This window comes from Dendrobium catenatum, unplaced genomic scaffold, assembly GCF_001605985.2.
Source record: "Dendrobium catenatum unplaced genomic scaffold, ASM160598v2 fragScaff_scaffold_1061, whole genome shotgun sequence".
NCBI classification, from domain to species: domain Eukaryota; kingdom Viridiplantae; phylum Streptophyta; class Magnoliopsida; order Asparagales; family Orchidaceae; genus Dendrobium; species Dendrobium catenatum.
Genome location: NW_021319523.1, coordinates 3,008,690 through 3,027,782, shown reverse-complemented (window position 1 = coordinate 3,027,782; position 19,093 = coordinate 3,008,690). Strand labels below are relative to the sequence as shown.

Genomic DNA, 19,093 nt, shown 5'->3' with positions numbered 1-19,093 from the left:
TCCCAACTCCCAAACTCAAAACCAACATTTATACTACTTATTTATGATATTCTCTCTTCAAAGGAGAACAAGCAAATAGATCACAAATAATCAGTTGAAGGCAACTATAAGGCATCAAATGAAGACTTCCAACTTTCATCATAGAATTTAGAATTCGTTTGGAACAGCTTTTTCGATGCTTTCTAAAATAACTTTCTAATACAAAATTTTCTAATTCATAAAATTTTTGTACTAAAAAAATCAATTTAGAAAGCAACAAAAAAACAGTACAATATTTTTGTACCAAATACTTTTGGCAACACAGATAAAAAGCAGTACAAATCCAGTTAAATTTTATATCTATCTTAATTACAATGCTCATGTATGTGACAAAAATATCTGGGGGTTTTGTCAATTTTTAGTCCCAGATGAAAAATCGAAATGAACCATGAAATTTTGATCTTCTTAACCTTACAGTATACAATGCACCATTAAAGCACAAATCAAGAAATCCTAGATGCAACGCAACCAAGAGATCCATTGGAAAACTAATTACAAGCATGGTCTCCATTGCCAAATTATCTGATTCCAAGTCCATTACATGTCAATATCAAGCCCTTGTGTCGGTTAAGGTAATCCTGCAAATCAAATTAATGCCCCAAACAGATAAATTTACATTAGCAAAAAAGCATCAAAATATCTCGTTTGAAGTTTCTTAAGTACTTAAACATGTAAATCAGGAGTATTTCTATAGTAGCTCAAATTTTCCTATTGGTAAACAGAAGGAGAGTTTATTCAAAAAGCTTTGCCACAAGCAGCAGAGAGGAAGGATGAGTGAAGACTTACAATGAAATTGTAATCTTGGATTTGAGGAAGTATTTCCCTGTCATAAGCTCTTCTTTTGGCAGGATCACTTAAAACTATTGATGGAATGCACAAGACCCGAGTCAGATACATGAGCAGAAATCTAATGAAGTGCACGAGCATAGTGGGATTGTTAACACGGTCATATTAAGAGAAAATGATTAATGCTTCGTTTGGGATGGCTTTCTTGTTGCTTCTTAAAACAACTTTCTAGTATAAGAATTTTAATTTTTGTACTAAAAAGTTGTTTTAAGAAGCAACAAAAAAGCCATCTCAAATGAAGTCTAAATAGAAAAACATGATACAAGAACATGACAAAATATTATATTTGATCAGGAGTGAAAGTGGCAATATGAGGGAAAGAAATGAATTTCTGCATAAGGCCTCAATTAATCATATAATGCAAGTTAACCAATTTAGAAATATTAATCTGACAGAATAAATTAATACTCACCAGTTAAACTCCGATACAATACTTATGAAGAAACAATATGATAGGCCGGTTCATCCTAAACCGGCCCAACCGGCCCGTCCAGGGCCGGTTCGTGTTTATAGGAGGCGGGCTAGTCATGCCTCCCCCATGGATGCCACCCACTATAGTGGGCCCCACTAGTCCAATTAAATTCAAATTTGAAAAGGAGGGGGCGGCTAGGGCTTGGGAAGAAAATTTGTTTAGGAAAGTTTATGTATTAAATATCATGAGATGTTTTAGGTTATGCTTGATTTGATTTCTATTGTGGTTCATTGGCATCTTGGGCTGTAGACTACCTTGTCTAGAGATTTGGGAGAGACGATACTCCTCTCGAATTGAGGATCACTAGTATCTTATTTTTGTGCTTGTTGGCTTTGAGTTTCTTATTGCAATCCTTTGTTTTGGTGCTGATTTTCACCCACATTTCGCATTATTCTCGCTGTTTTCACCAATTAGTGATAGGTTTGCTTGCGAACTCAAGAATTTCCCTTAGCACCATTTCCATAAGAAAGTTCTTACATATGAAACAAGTAACTATTCAAACACTAGGCTTTCTTCAATTACGACTGCTGTTTGACCTTGCAAGGGAAATGCGTCTTGGAACATATGAACATACATCAAACCACATGTTTTCTGACCATAAATGGCCCTATATCACTGGAACTTACCAAATGAAGCCTTAATATCATGGCTATTGTACCTAAAACCATTGAGAGGAAGACAGCCTCCAATCAATAACGAGATGACACCAAATGGAGAATTAAGAACACTTAAAAGACTATAATTTGGATAAATGTACTAAATTTGTTTGCCCAGGTTATAGAAAACCAAAAAAGAGTGTTTTGGCTCTTACTCTTCCTTTTCATTTCTTTCTTCATAGCCCCGTCCCTTCTAAAAAAATCTCCAAAATTTCTCCTCCAAATTAAATCCCCAGCTCTTTAACAAGCCTCTAAATATTGTTCCTAATCTCAACAATTTCCAGTCCACTAAAGAAAGCGGAACAACTAAACCTCACCCAACCCACATTATCCAAGTCTTGAGCGAGCCACGATGATGAAAAACACAAAAAAAGGATGCATGAATCATCTCAATCTTATCAACTTATCAACTTCTACATCAAGAACAAGATTTCCACCAATTAGTATAATCTACTTCAGCACTTCTGCAATAAAGGACCCTTTTCAAATTTGATTACATAATTCAAGAGGAACAATGACGAAACTCTTTTAATATTGTACTGTGTATGGTGTTGTTTGTCCCATTCATTATCTTTAAGTTTCTCTCCACGTGACGGTGATATGGTTGCTTCTTCCATTCACCCCTTAATGGATATCCAACGGGATAGACTTCACATACTAAAAAAGACCATCCACTTCTTCCTCCAACGGCATTCAAACCCTCTAGAATAAAGTTCTCTGCACCTTGGGAAATGATGATGTACCATCACGAATTATATGCTACAATTCATGTCATAACACTTTTAGTTGTATTTTAGTTATATATCATATTAATTATTGTCATTTTAGAATATTTTTGGATTATATTATCTTATCTTTAATGATTATAAATTACATTGCATTAGCTTTAAGGATCATCTATTACAATGTCATGATATTTTGGAATGAAAATTATGATGCTTAGTGTGGCTTCTTTTCTCATCCTAAGTTGTCTGCAAAACCATTCACGTACACATTGTCCATTTTTTGCTCAAGCCTTCTTCTTTCTCCCCCCTCCTCATTTCCCAACTTCATCAAAGCATTTTTGCAAGCATTCTGGTGCAACCCTATCAAATGCTCTCTTTAACTTGTAGAAATTATTTTGGAAGGACAATGAACTAATCAAATCAAAGTTCAATTACTGTCAAAAAATAAAACAAAAAAAATGTTCAAATCGTCCAATTCAGTAGCATCAATAACACTATTATGGTAGATATATGTTAATAAGTCATAAATGGGATAAACTTCTTGTAGATATATGTTAATAAGTATTATTAACATATAGCAAGTTTGTTTAATTTTTTTTGTTGTCAGACAGAAATTTGTAAAACTATGATAAAATTAGTATAAACAAAAATGTCCCATCAAATCTGAAATTTTAAATTAAAAAATAATGTAATTAATAATAGAATCTAATATATATATATATATATATATATCTCTTCAAACTTTAGTATTATTCATCTATGATTCATAAAACTATTATACATAGGTATCACCTCATCTTCTAATAAGATTAAATGATAATTACTAACATCTAATAAGATCAAATTTTGATTACAATTTATTATTAAACAAATAACGACATATCCTCCATAACCCTCTAAATTTCAGTATCTCATCAAAATCGAAAATATTGCCCTCATGCATCTTCTAGAGTCAAAAAAATTTGAACTTCTTTAAGAATATATAATACACATTATTTCATGTTCGATATGCTGTTTCAAAATATTTTTTTTCTTAAATATATCATTCAATAATTTATAAAGTAATGTTTTCATTATTACTTTTTGTTTAATTTAGATATAAATTTATAACATACAATTTTTTTGAAAAAATGTAGTCATAATCATCATCATTAGTCATATTACTACATCCCATCTATTTGTGGGTAACATTATGAATATTTTTCTATACTTATTCTTGTACAATGGCATTAATTGTTTGGTCTAATTTACCAACATCATATTGCAAACTTGTAGCAAATCATTTCACACTACTTCTAGCCCCATTACCTAAGATCTAGCCCAATTTCCGTACCACTGCAAAATTCATTTTATCCTCTACCGAAACATTGTCTGCCCTATGTTGTATAAGTCAAATTTTGTTCGCAACATTAAGGATAAATCTCAATTTCTCTTAAAAATAACATTTCTCATTACATTCCTAATTTTATCCCATATTCATTTTAACATTTTCATCACTTAATTTGTTACTTAGTTTCTTACCCAACACTCCAATTCACAAAATATTGTCAATCTAGTCTCAATTCTAAAAAAATTCACCTTCATGTCTTCTAAAAATTCTCTTATCAACATAGGAAACATATATCAATTCTTTCCAACATAATTTCAATTATAAAGTTATGTCATCAACTATAACAATTTTATGTGTAACAAATTCAAAATAATAAAACCCATCACACTTAGATATCATGTTAACATTGTCGTTGTCATATCTTAAGCCTTGGATGAAAAAATGGATGGTTATGTTAGGTAGTAGACAATCAACATAAAACTTATCGAATAATCATGACATGACACTTAGATATCACTTTATGTCACAATATTATTGATTGAAAATCATTAATGGCATATCTACCAAAATTGCATCTAATCTACTCAATCTCAAAACTACTAATTCAAAGCCCCACATCTTCAAAGAATTTCCTCTATCATTTAATATTTCGCTTACTTTAGAAAAGGTCATCTCACTAATCAAAAATATATATAGCATAAATATCATGCACCATAATACATCATCCTAAATATCTTTAGTAAACATCAACCATAAAAAGGACTCTAACTTAAACTTTTATGTAAAATATTCTAAAGTACTCTCTAACCACTTCGCAGCTAATTTCAAAATTTCTCATCTCATCACTACATATATTGCTTGAATAACAACATATGTTCGATGCATGCATATTCATTAATACCCATCAAATTAATTCTCTCAGAACTCCATCATGTCTTTTCAAGATCAATAAAAATTATAAAATCTTTATATTTCTCTTTATATTTTTCCATTATATTTTTATAACAAAAAATCACAACAATAGCAAATTAATTCTTGAACAAAGTATTTTTTTTTCCTTGGTCAATGTCAAGTCTGCCCTCTCCAACAACTTTATTTTATGAATCATAAGACAATTACCACAATTCTTAACACCTTATAAGAAGTGATTATCTTCTTTTAACTTAACATCCTTAAATAGATTTAGCACCTTAGTGGAAGACTAGATTGCAGGCAATATAGATGAGAACTTGATTATTACATCTTAGAATCATAACACCACTCCACGATCTCTGAATTTGTTATTATGACATAATCATCTTAGTGGAAAATCCATAACACTACTACACAGTCTCTAAAAAATACGGCCAGTCCAATTATGATCGACATGACCCTGTAAGAAAGTTGGGACAAACTCACTCCACAAATCGTCAAAATATCAATCAACTCAGAAGATAGTGGAAACCGTAGCCCCCTCGCAAACTAAATTCATACACTGTCACATATCCTGGAGGAGAAAAACGAGCACGATCGGACCTTGTTGGTACCTTCATCACAAGATAATTAAGAAAATGAATTTTTTTCCTAAAAGCAATGAAAGAGTCGCCAGTTATGGTGGAGATAACATCACGGTCTTGGCCGCCTTGTGAGTCTTTTTAAAACCCTCAGATCAGTCAACAGGAAGATCTTCTTTGGCTGGGGGAATTCTTATGGATGTGTGATCACCCATTTCAATTTCTACACTAAAGAGGAGCATTGAATTAAAGTAGGAAAAATCACCTATTAAAAACAATGGAAAGCCTCTTAAGCAGGAAGAGAAACGGGGGACAAAGAAGAAGAAAGACTTGGAAAATTTCAACTTCTGTACAAAAGGATGAGCGTTGAATTAAAGTAGGGAAAGTCACCAACAAAAACCAGCGAAAAGCCTCTTAAGCACGAAGAAAAACGGCGGAGAAAGAAGGAGAAAGACTGTGAAAATTCTAACTTCTGTACAGGAGGATGGACGCTGAGTTAAGTAGGGAAAGTACCTACTAAAAAACAAAGAAATACATCGGCTGTAAGAAAGTCAGAGGAAGAAAAGAAGAAAGTGCAAGTTTCACCCTGGCCCTGGGAGGTATTTATAGCGTTTTTTGGGGAAGAAAGAAGTTTCCAAAATTTTCTGGAATTTTTTCGAATTTTTTTGAATTTTTTTGAAATTTTTTGGGATTTTTTTCGATAAAGAAAAAAAAAATAAAACAAAATGGGTTGGCGGTACCTCGAACCGCCGCCGACTGGCCCGAATTAGCGCCCAGTCGCCAAACGGCGCGTGGCACCGCGCAAGCTGGCCGGGCCGAGGGAGGGCTAGACGCGGGTCGCAGGCTTGGGCAGCGGGAGGGCCGAGCGGGCCAAGCAAGGCAGCGGGCAGGCCGGCGGCGCTAGCCAGGCCGACGGCCGGTTCGGATGCCTACACGAGTCCGGGTCAGATTTTTGGCCCGGACAGGCCAAATCGAACGTTTTTGGGTCCCCATGACCGTTTTTTGACGTTCCGGACTTAATTTCGGCATTTTTAAAGACATTTGAGACTCCTACTCGCAAGATCGGTTTTCAAATCACATAGAAAATTCTATAAAGTTTGTGACGCATATTTTCGGACTCCTGGAGCTTCGACGTCCGAAAATAGGTGGGCAACTGATATATCATAAAAAAATTATCTTGAACGGGCACGAATCTTGAGGCAAAATCAAGCCGGAAACTTGAAAAATTAAATCCTAGATCATCTGAACTCCGATTTCAGCAAACTTACAGTCGAACTGAGCATCTCGAAAATATGAACCTAACAACAACAAATTCAACTCAATCACAAATGAGTCTAAACTCTAAATTAAATACTTGAAGCGCTATTAGAAGATTCAAACCACAATTTTGGATTACCAAACGATTCCAAACATGACATGCTTATAGTCAAATCGATCGGCTCAATGAGACGAATCCAACGAGCCAAAGATCGCCAAATTCTGATATCGTTAAGACCTTCAAATGTCTGACAAACAGTCTACGATCAAGGGATTTAATATCGGCCATCCATCCGAACAACTCCACATTTGCCCTCGATCCTCCTCTTATTTAATAGCCATGTCATTCTCAAAAACTATAAATAGCCCATCATTTCTCTTGATAGGGGAACCCAAGCAAGAAGAAGAAGAGAAGAGAAGGAAAGGAGGGAAGAAACTCCTCAACCACCGCTGGAATTCTGTCCGACATTCAAGTGACGCCGGAATTCTGCTCGACTTCCACGAGAAGCCGGAATTCTGCCCAACTTCCATGAGACGTCAGAATTCCGCCCGACTTCCAAGTAACGCCGGAATTCTACCTGACTTCCAAGTGACGCCGTAATTCCGCCCGACTTTCCAGTGACGCCGGAACTCTACCCAATCTCCAAGTGATGCCAAAATTCTGTTTAATCTTCAAGTGATTATAAATTCATCTTGAATACATAACTTGTTTGAAACTGGATTTCAATCCGGAAGTGAATCGTTGTAATTTGATCGTCCTAAATTTTAAGGATGAGTCAGTCTCTTGTATCTCAAGCAAACACTAGCGGAATTCTTTCAACTGGGCATGGCCCCATGGTTTTTTCCCTTTCCAGGGTTTTCCGTGTAAAAATCCTAATGTTCTTTAATCTTTTATTTGTGTACTGAATATACGTACAACGCTGAGACGAAAACTTTCTAACTCTATCGCCCATATATTCTAGTCTGCTACAACCGCTTATTTTCTCCAGTCTCTTGACTCTATTTTGTTTTTTTTCCTTCTCTCTATCCTAGTTGACCCAATAGCCCCAATCCTCCAATGTTATAATAAAATAAATGGGGAATTTAATTATTTCTAATATAATAAAAAATCCCTTTATCAATTAGTCGTCATCAACAATTGCCAAATAGTCGCAGAGGTCAATCAATCATGAATCTAGCGACCAACCACCTTAGGACCTCCAAGTGGTCAGCCTCATCCATAGCAAACATCCACCACTGACATCAAAAGCTCACCTGCCTAGGAAGATTGAGGGAACTAGAAGCTCATTAGTCAACAACTTCATAGAAGTCCCAATGGATGCCAATGGAGAGAACTCGTCTCTTCTCCCTATAATTCCCTGTTTTTAGAGTCTCTACATGCCACCAACGATCTCCAAAACCCCTCCTACCAGCCTTGAGATCTTCCACTGTCAGAAACAAAACTCCAGCTAACAAACAACTTATTTCCAGAAAACATTAGAGAAATCAACTGAGTAACCACATAAAGTCTCTGATTTCATCCCTTTTTTATAACTTTATAAGTAATTTGAAATGGAGGATTTTGTTATAAAAAAATTGATAGGAATTGATTTTCAAACTTAGCTAGAATATGGCAAAAAATCAATCCAAGGATAATAAATATCCATGTATATTTCAGATTTATCCAAAAATTTTTTAATTTAAAACATAAGGGAAGATAGGGCTCCAAAAATTAATGCATTAATGTCACAATTGGCAAATCAATTTACTTGGAGTTTTGGAGCAAGAAAACCTCCCAGCATTTCATTGCGAATTGCACTCTAAAAAGCATTGATTCGAAAATTTATGGCACATTTGACCAAAAAAAGGTTAGCCCTAGGAACTTCCGTCAGCTTTATAAAAGCCCAAAAATTCAAATTTCTTGAAAGTCAGCTCAACCCAACCTGCATACAACTCATTTCTTCAAAAAGTAGAAGCAATCATTGTTTGTATTAAACTAGACTAGCCATGATTTTTGCACTGACAATAGAAAGATTAGGGTAAAAGTTAAAAGCTCAAATTTTTATAATATTCAACAAGGGAGAAATACTAATTTTATTTGTATTATATATATAATTTATTCAACTTTTGTTATTAATTTTTAGGCATGTTATAACTTAATAATATATTGTATATGTATTTTTGGTGACAATAGTTTTCACCAACAAGCATAAACTCCAACAAAAACTATATAAACAACTTCATCCACTTTATTTGGCAGCCTAGAATGATATATGATATAATAAATACAGCACTAAGCATCATTGCCAAAGTGGGCTTAAATGAGTCAAACTTTCTACATTAATAGGTATGTATTCAAGTTTCTCTGTGCATGTCTTCAGAGAAGGCTTACTTCAGAATTTTATTAAATAGACATAACGCAAACAATAACAGAACCGCATAAATTTAAGACAACCATGACATGCCAATGCCACAGATGGTATTGTAAGATGCGATGCTGTCATCTCAAATCTTAATTTATTTGTTCTACATTAGTTTCACATGTATTGATGTTTATGAAAAATGTTATAGATTAGTAATGGTACATGAAACGTCTGGTTAGTCACAAATGATGTAAATGACAGTGCATACTGATAGAAAATACTTGAGTTCGTAAGTAACCCTAATGGGAATACTTGAGTTCGCAAGCAAACCTAACAATATTCGGTAAAATCAGCGAAAAAAATAGAATAATTTGGGTGGAAGCAATCAAAAATCAGTAGATAATTTTATAGAAATCCAAGCGAAGCAAGAATAAAACAAAGATACAATCGATCCTCGATTCGAGAGGAGGATCGTTCTCTCCCGATCTCTAGACGAGAAGCCTAGAGCCCAAGACACCAAAGAGAACTTCAAGAGAACAATAGTCATGCATGCCCTACCCTAGCCTCCCTCTTCCTTTTAATACATACTTCCTAATACAAAGCCAATAAAAATTTTCCTAGAATAAATCAAATTCAAATGGATTCCTCTAATTGCTGCCCGCCCCCTTTCCCTCTCTCTAAATCCCGCCCAGAGTAGGCCCCTCAATCCCCATGGAAGGAGGCGGCTTAGCCTGCCTCCTGTATACGCGAACCGGCCCAGGCGGGGCCAGTTTGGCGGTTCTGTCCGGTTCAGGCAGAACCGTATCACTGTTAATTGCATTAATAAAATTAGTTACACAAATATCAATCTAAAATATGTATGACCAATCAAGCGTGCATTGTGACAGATAATAGAGTATGTGAGATTTTTGTAAGGGAAAACTAATACTTCAATAAAGAATTAGGAATCACCTTTGTATGCTTCATTTATCTCTTGAAACCTTGACGTTGAACAGTCTTCACCTTTCTTTTTATCTGGGTGCCATTTCTAGGCAATCAAGCCAAACAGTCAAGACAACTGTGGTGACGCAAACTCACTCTACGTATAAAAAACAAGTGAATTGACAGCCAAAAAACGTCAAACTAGACTATGCATTTGCACATGTGGTTTTCAATCACTATAAAAGCTTCCCAAGTATATGAGAAGGAAATAGGACAAGCTCTATGGATATGATCACATTATCTTCCATACTACATAACATCAAAAAAAATGCCTGATAGGAAAACAAACCAAGGCAAGGCGGATATAATTGGACCGGATGCATTCTTCATTAGCATCATACTTAACTTCCAGAATTCGGTAATAATCCTGCACAAGTAGTTACAGGCACAATCAACCACAAATAAATATAGACACGCTTATGGTAAACATAAACTCCTAAACATGCACAAGTTAAGAAAACTTTAAGAAGTAACCAAAAAAAAAGATTCATCGAGATGACCAATTAAGTCCTCAATATGATATAGCTGGAAACTCTTCATTTGATGAACAGATACAACTACATAATCAAATGGCATTTTTGTAAAGAGGCCAAAAGACATTAACTTTCGACAAATTTTATGGGAAAACAATAGAAGATATCAAAGTTGGATATTTTAGAGAGTACTGTCGAACAGGATAATATTATATGCAAATCATGATGGAGATGATTATTAACATCGGAGTGCTAATGGATTCATGCAAACAAAATAAGGGAATCCCACAAACAATTCTACAGCAAGAAAAAAGGATAAATAAAAAAATTACATAGAAGGAAAAAAATCAATATGTGGATATTCAATATTGCAATGCAACAATAAATTTTAAAGAAAACCGTAAGATTTAATACTTTTTTGGTAAAATGAGATAGAAATCTAATTATAAACTTCTGAAAAACTAGTTGAAATCAATAAAGAGACTCAACGCATGCTATTTTGTTTAGATTTTATGCACTCAAAAAGGAACAAAAATGTATGGTGCTCGATTGAGAAAAGGTGCACGGAAATCTTAATTAGACATTTCAAATAGATAATGACATTTTTCCAGTTTACATATAATCATTAGTTGGCCACCCAAATATCCAATCATAGTGATCTTGGGGTGGAAAAAAACAATTTGCTCTGAGTTTAGGCCAAAAAGTGTATTTCTAAGGTTTTCCTCGTTAGTGGGAAAGAATTAGAAAAAAACAGATATAGACCTGAAATAATATGAATAGAAGATGTTAAAAAAACCTTTGAAAAATAAATATAAGACCTTTGTAGCACTTAGCAATTTATTAACAAAAATAAAAATTCATAAACCAACCCCCAATGATTAGGAAAGGCTGAAGATGGCAATCAGGATAATAGGACTTAGGAGGCATGCATATGTTATCCAATATTGAACGGATCTTCTAAGTAAATAAGTAATAACTGCAAAAGTTGAAAGTCGCAGTCAACAATGCATATCTATCTATGGCTCGTTAAGGCAACAACTGAAAATAATTCCTGAATCCTAAAATTAGTCAGAGGGATTTTATGGACAGTTAAATGTTTCGTTTCTCGTATCTGTTTCCTTCATCTTCTCTATGCACAGCTTGTAAATACTTAGATGGTTACTTCTAATTAGAATCAAGTAAAACCAATGCAATTCTCTCATATTTTCTCACTTTTAGAAGACTCTTCCTCTTTCATAAAAACCTCTCTATCTTTCTCTCTCAGAAACTTCTCTCTCATAAAAAAAATCACTTTTTCTATCTGAAAAGCCTATTTCTCTCTCTTAAAAGCCTCTCTCTGCTTCTCTCTCTTAAAAATATTCTCTTCCAACATTATCACTCTCTTTCTCTCTCTATTATAAGCCTCTTTTCTTATATGTTGATAGCCTTCATCATTGAGTATCCTCCTATCCTCCACTCTAGCCTTCATTTTTGCGAGTGCCTTCTTTGACCACAATCTTCATCGAAGTTGGTATTCCCACCTTCATTGCTTCAATTTTGGTATCTTGTTCACACTTAATAAGCTCATTCATGTGCCAGTGAGTGATGGGGACATCATATCAGCGTGGAAAATTTATCAGAGACGTGGCCGCCAATCTACAGCCACGATCGAGTCCTTATATTTTTGAGTCATGGTTGTATTTTATTTTATTCATGTATTTTCTTATTTGCTTAGGTGTCGTTATTATTTCCCATTGTACCCCTCTTATGGGAGTTGTCGCATGTAAGCCCAAAGGGCATTTGAGTCTTTATTTCTTTGAGTCCATTGTCCTTGGCTATATATAGCCCTTGGATTATTATTTCATTGTTAATGAATGATTATTAAGAATTTTTCCTGCACTTGTGCTTGAGAGCATTTGAGAGTTCTTGGAGAGCTTTGGAGAGATCCCTTGGAGAGGGAGATTGGCGCATCACCCACCAACCTTGGATACGGCCGGGTTCGTGGTTTTCTCTTTGTATTTTCGTATTCCCTCGCCACCTTCCATCATTCGTCTTCGTCACACCCACCTCCACCAAACTTCCCTCAACTTCCTCCTACACCAAGCTCCACTAAAATCCCCCATAGCCTCGGCCACCTCCACCCGTCCCCAATTGGCCGCCGGCCAAGGACCCATCCGCCGGCCCCCAACCCCCCTTGGTCTCCTTTTAATTTATTTCCTAATTTGGAAAGGAATTAATTGGGATTAATTTGAAATTCGAATTCAACCAATTTTGAATTTAAATTATTTCCTAATTTAGTTAATCTATTTTAGGAAAGTATTTGATTTATATCCAATTTTGAATTTTAAATTCAAGAGGATTTAAATTAACTATTTCCTAAATCTAAAACCTAAATTAGGAAGCCTTTAATTGCTCTCATCAATCAAACCCCAACCCATGCATACCGCCGGCCCCCATACCCTCTCCCATTAATTCCCCCTCAAATTATTTCCTAACTCCAACACCTTACTTAGGAAATTTTTCAAAATCCCCCAATCCCCTCCTACCCAAATTTCCCCTTTACCATAACCAGCCAATTGATTTCCCACATCCAGGGAAATTATTTCGGATTTCCAAATCCCCTCTTCAGCATCCCGCCGCCCCTCCCTGGACATCTCTCTATCTCTCAAGTTACCTCTCCACCATTGGTGCTCTAGTGAATCTAATTCTTTACTTCTTAATCCTTCAAGTTCTTCTTCCCTCCACACCAAAACTGAGATTTCCTCTCAGATTTTTGAGATAAATCCAGATTTATTTCAGATTTTTGAAAAGGGCAATTTCAGATTTTTAGGGGAAAACTTGGAGTTCATTCGTCGCCGCTAGTTGAGAGGTGTACCTTGTACCACAGAGATTCTACTTCCCTTCATCCATGAATGGCGGATCTGGAGACTGACTACGGCATCACTTGGGACGAAGACGGCTACGTAGATATCCTACAATCTACATTCTTCGACGTGAACCCAAGATTTGATTTCACCGTCGAGGATTACTTGGAGCGCACATTGATATACTTGGTGGAGGCTATCGACGAACATTTTGAAGGCATCGGGTGGAGGATCTCCACGTCCCCCTAGCAAAGGTTTCCTTTTCACCTACATCTTATTTCTTTAAATCTGAATTCTCGTTGGTTTGATTACAGTCACGGAGGGCTCTTCCACTACTCTTGCTCAAAGCTTAGTAATCATAGGAATGGAGCGTACTTTCTATGCATCCTAATTCTCGTTGTTAGATTAGGGATTACTTTGAAGCCTACTATTTTGTGTTGTTTGATTTTCTTATTTACTTTGAAAGCTTCAAAATTCAGAGCATGTAATTTCGCCTAAGCAAAGCATCTCCTTATTTGTTTTGAACCTTCGTTGAGAATCGCTAGTAATTCTATTCTAAAATTATTCTAATCTAAAAGTTGTGCAATGCCTAAATGAATCCATAAGCACCATCATCTAAGTAGTCCTGCATCAGTGAGTTACCCTCAATTCCTCGCCCACAAATCTCCAAACTACAATATTTAATGTTCCCTAATTCTAGTAGCAGACTTCCTAGAGCAAATGAAAGAGCCTTCTTATAGCATTCCTCTGAAGCAATAATAGCCATTTATTGTGGTAGTTTTTCCTCTCTCTTTTTTATTGAGCGACTTTCCATTGAAGCCATCAGCCTTTATATCTAAGACAACAATGGCTACTCAACTAGCCCTTCTGAAGAAGCAACCTCTAAAGAAATAATGCATCTTCACCCATCTAAAAATCTACAAAATACCCATGCCGCATTTAGAATAAAAAAAGAACTTCATAAAGTGGTTCCAATTAGTTCACACTTTTTGCAGGGAAAGGAGAATAAAATCTCCCACATAATAATGGTCCAACGCAAGGAGAAATAGGATTTCATTCCCTGGATGAGAAATATTCCATCATAATATTAGGGCTACAGAATTCAATGACTCCATAAGTCAGTAACACAAGCATGTTTCTATCCACTACAAAAGATATATATGAGACATCATGAAACAAACATATTAAAAAAAGGATAATGTCCATGTGTATGAGATCAAAGTGAAGACCGCCACTATCAAATAAGGGCATAATTCTATCACAGAGTATGTCAACCTCATGAAGAATATGTGGCAAGAATTGGACCACTGCCGTGCCATCAAATTGAAGCATGGTAAGATTGCGGCTATTGTGAAAAAACTTCATTGAGAATGATGGAATATATAGCTTTAGCACATAATTTAATGTGAAATTTGATATAGAATTCAGATATTGGGAAATATGAGGTGCTATCTTTGTCATTCGAGCAGAAGAGAGCATAAGAGGGGTTATACTTGAGTCTCAGGCTCAAGAAGCTTATGTTTTTATAATCGATGGTGGGAAGAACAACAAAACTAGCATAAAACAACCAATAAACATTAAGAGTGGGGGAAAGCAGAGTTGTCTGAAACACCAAATTCATACAACAAAAGCAATGTATAGTGCATTATGCAAAAAATCGAGAAATACAAAGGAAAAATTGTTGGGAATTGAATGGAAAATCCAATACAACAAGCAAAGAATTGGGATGCCGTGGTGGATGACAAATAAGTCAACGTCAGGTTCATGTTAGGATGACCTAAACAAGGTTAGGCAAGATCAAATTGGGGAGAATTTAGCAAAAAAAGAGATTGAAAAACTCAGAGGATAACTGGAGATGTAAAAAAAAATCAAATCTAGTGGTGATTGTTGCTTGGTACTTTTACATAAGTATGTTCTTCATATCAACTAAAAGAAAATATAATGCAATTGCTGACTCCTAGATAACAGATTTAGGTGCCATAGATCACTTGACACATTCCCCACCAAAATTGAGTGCTCACACTCCTTGCCCAAATAATAGAAAATCTATGTTGTCAATAGTTCTCTTAACATGGTAATACGATTAGTAGACATTGAAATTAGTCAACTGTTGTTCTAAAGAATGTTCTTCATATTCTTAAGTTTTTTACAAGCCTAATGCCCACTCAAAAACTCACCCATAAAATGAATTACAAAGTAATATTTTGAGAAAAGGATCAAAATGATCCCTCTCAACTCTTTGTGAAGAACCAAAATGGTCTCCAAGTCTTTTGAGAGACTAATTTGGTCCTTGGACTCTTTAAAATGGGACATTTTTTGTACTAACATTCAATGTTGGAGTTAATAGTGTTAAATATAAGGGTATTTTGATCATTTTTTAATTAAATATTTATTAAATGTAATTTTCAAGTGATTATAATTTTTAAAAAATTTTATTAAACATTTCTTTAATTAAAAAAATTAATAATAATTTTAGTTTTAATTTCAAAAACTTTAGTCGTATTTTATAAAACCTTAATAGCAAATCAAATTCCATTCAAAATCAAGTGCATTTGAAGAGGTAGAGGGACTGAATACACAAATCATAACTTTCAAAACATCCTAAAGACCCACGGCATCCATCATCACATAAGCTGCCCCGACATACTAGAAAAAAACAGCCTCGTCGAATGCAAACATAGACATCTAATTGAAACCACAAGAACCCTTCTCCACGCAACATCTCTTCCATGTCATTTATGGGAAGAAGCGCTTCTAAAAGCCACATACCTCATCAACCATATGCCCTCCAATACAACCCACAACAAATCACCACTTCAATGCTTATTCAAACAAAAAACCACACTCTCATCTCAAAACATTTGGATGTGCATGTTACCCATGGTGACCCTCGCAACAATGACATAAATTGGCCCCACGAACTCCAACTTGCATATTCATTGGCTGCTCTGAGAAATACAAAGGCTACAAATGCCTCAATCCATCAAACGGCAGAATCTTAATCTCAAGACATGTTTATTTTAATGAATCCACTTTTTCCTACACCTCCCTCATAACTTCCACTCAACCTACCTCCCCCAATATAACCCATCAACCATCATTAATACTTCCAACATCCCACTTTCACTCTATTGAATCACTATCATCCCCTTCCAACCCAATCGACGACAAACTCTAGTCAATCACAAATACCTTACCTCAACTCAACACAACCGAAACTTCACATATGCTATCCCCATATCTCCATTCCACATCACCATCCCATGATCACTCGGTCACAAACTGAATCACTCAAACCAAAACAAATTTTCAACTTCCTTCATCAAACATCCCAACCACAAGATCCAACATCCTTTTCAAAAACGAATAAATAAAACCGTTGGAGAAAGGCTATGGCTAAAGAATTCCTCGCCTTACAAAACCAAAGCCAAATACAACTTATGCAGAGAGTATGGAAAATGAAACTTTGTTTAGAAGAAACACAAATTTGGAACTTGAAACTTGCATAAAAGCAAACTATGCAGGTCTACCATTAGACGAGAGATCTACACCTGGATATTGCATCTTTCTTAAAGCCAATCTTGTCACATAGAGAACTAAAAAAATAAAATATAGTAGCAATATCAAATACAAAAATTAAATTCAGAACAATGGAACAAAAAAGATATGTGGGTCATTATCATTGAAAATTTACCCTCAATATCTAAAGATCGAATGGGATGAACTTATTATGATCATAAGCCAACAGGTAAATATTGCATAAAACCCCATATTACAATATAGAATTTAGCATGTTGGGATAGATAAACATATGATAAAAGTAAATCCAAACAATTTTTTAACACCATATACGCCTAAAAAGGGATCAGCATGCATAAGCCTTCAAAAAGGGACTCAACAACACAGTTTAGGAAAATTATTGGCAAGCCATGAGCAAAAGATATCTTACTCACCAACTTGAGCAAGAGTGTTAGGCAAGTGTATATTGTCCAAATATGGGACCAATCTTCAGAATTACACAATATATGCATGTGTTGTAATTCCCCATCAAAATTGTGCAACCCTTTCCATTATAGGGATAGCTCCTTATGGCTCAAAATAATTCTTAGATCCTGAATTTTTTCAAAGGGGGTTTTGTTAATAGTTATATGTTTCCTTCATAGCATTCATTTCCTTTGTTTACTATATGATCAACTTATATAAAATCACATTATCAGCTATTTATCCATTCCTAGAAAATGAACCATTTATTTTATTCTCAGTTATTTATCCTCTCCCCACGCTTTCAATATTGTTTAATCACAACTTCAACGATCTCTCTCATCCACGCAATCATCGTTCCTCCAACTTCTACCTCGCCAAGGTCCATGCATGCCGCCACAAGCACAGACTATGAAAAAGAGGAATATCCTACACCGCCCTGCCCCAAAATTTCCCATGGATAAGCTTTAAGATTAACCTATCATCACAAATGGATAGATATATAAATAGATATAGATAAAAATAGAGGCATATAGAACGATAAAATTTTCATTTTTCCTCGACCATCGGTTCTTTTCAACTGCCCCAACAATTTGAAGAATATTTGTCAGAAAGCTATCCAACTACGAAAGAAATACTCAACCCAGCACACGAAACAAAATCAAGGGCTAGACGCAAAAAAAAAAAAATCCATCAATCTCTACGCAATAAGAACCAAAGGCTCAAAGCCCCATAATTGCTTCAAAGATTAGCTTATAAAGTGAAGTAACTCAAACGCATCTGAAATCAATCAAAATCGCGGAGAAAGCAAAAACTGTGCTAAGAAGAATAAAATACTTAAGAAAGGGAGTGATAACGCGCGATAGGTCACCTTTGGCTTTGATAAGAGGGAGAGGTCTAGATCTATTGTAGATTCGTATTGCTCTTCTCCATCGCCCGCAAAAGCTGCAAATTCCTCCCACCGCATTTTGTTACTCCGGGGCTGTTTGGCAACAGGATTTCAGCAGGATTTCGACTGGGCGTAAATCTAACGGCGGAATAAATCGGACCACTTTTTTCGCAGTAAATCCCGGTTTACTAAGGGCCTGTTTTGCAATTAAGTAGTATTTAACTTGGGGCAAATTTGTAAAACGGAAAAAAATAAATAATCTAATAAGCTGAAACAAAACAAAAAAAAGGGAAATTTACATACATACCATTTTATAACATCCTATTTACATATCTAACACCTAAAACTTTAATATTACATCCATACCACCCTATATTATTTTAATATCAAATATATCACTTATATTTCTTTCCTACCACTCATATATTTCATTTCTACCACTCATATTTTGTACGAAAATGAACTATGGGTGGTATTTATGTAATATTAAAGTTTTAGGTGTTAAATATGTAAATAGAATAGTATTAAGTGGTATGTATGTAAAACTCCCAAAAAAAAAAATTATAGTGATCCCGTTCGTGAACTTCGTTAACGACTTCCTTCATGGCCTAGCCATGGAACAATTATTATGTGTCAGGTGACCTGACGTAGTTCTAAATTTGAACGTCAATAACATGTCGCCACGTGGTCTTACTCAATACCGTGTGGCCCGACGATTTGACCCGGGATTGTTATGTTCGTGTATTGCTCAGTATTGCTCTAGGTA

General features: G+C 35.3%; 1 protein-coding gene across 1 annotated transcript; it reads right to left on the bottom strand.

Moving 5' to 3' along the window:
* Window positions 1-266: 266 nt before the first annotated feature.
* On the bottom strand, window positions 267-18,464 carry LOC110098513 (chaperone protein DnaJ). The gene is made up of 5 exons (XM_020825371.2): window positions 18,310-18,464; window positions 10,431-10,508; window positions 10,112-10,187; window positions 826-899; window positions 267-617 (listed from the first exon to the last, which is right to left on the bottom strand). Exons 1-5 carry the CDS (start codon window positions 18,403-18,405, stop codon window positions 558-560), a joined length of 384 nt encoding a protein of 127 aa, XP_020681030.1. The 5' UTR covers window positions 18,406-18,464; the 3' UTR covers window positions 267-557.
* Between the last annotated feature and the right edge of the window lie 629 nt (window positions 18,465-19,093).

Coding starts and splice junctions, on each gene's coding strand:
- LOC110098513 (XM_020825371.2), bottom strand. CDS start 18,405: ATGCGGTGGGAGGAATTTGCAGCTTTTGCGGGCGATGGAGAAGAGCAA. Junction 10,188..10,430: donor ATTATATCCGCCTTGCCTTG/GTTTGTTTTCCT, acceptor TTGATTGCCTAG/AAATGGCACCCAGATAAAAA. Junction 618..825: donor TCCAAGATTACAATTTCATT/GTAAGTCTTCAC, acceptor TTTGATTTGCAG/GATTACCTTAACCGACACAA.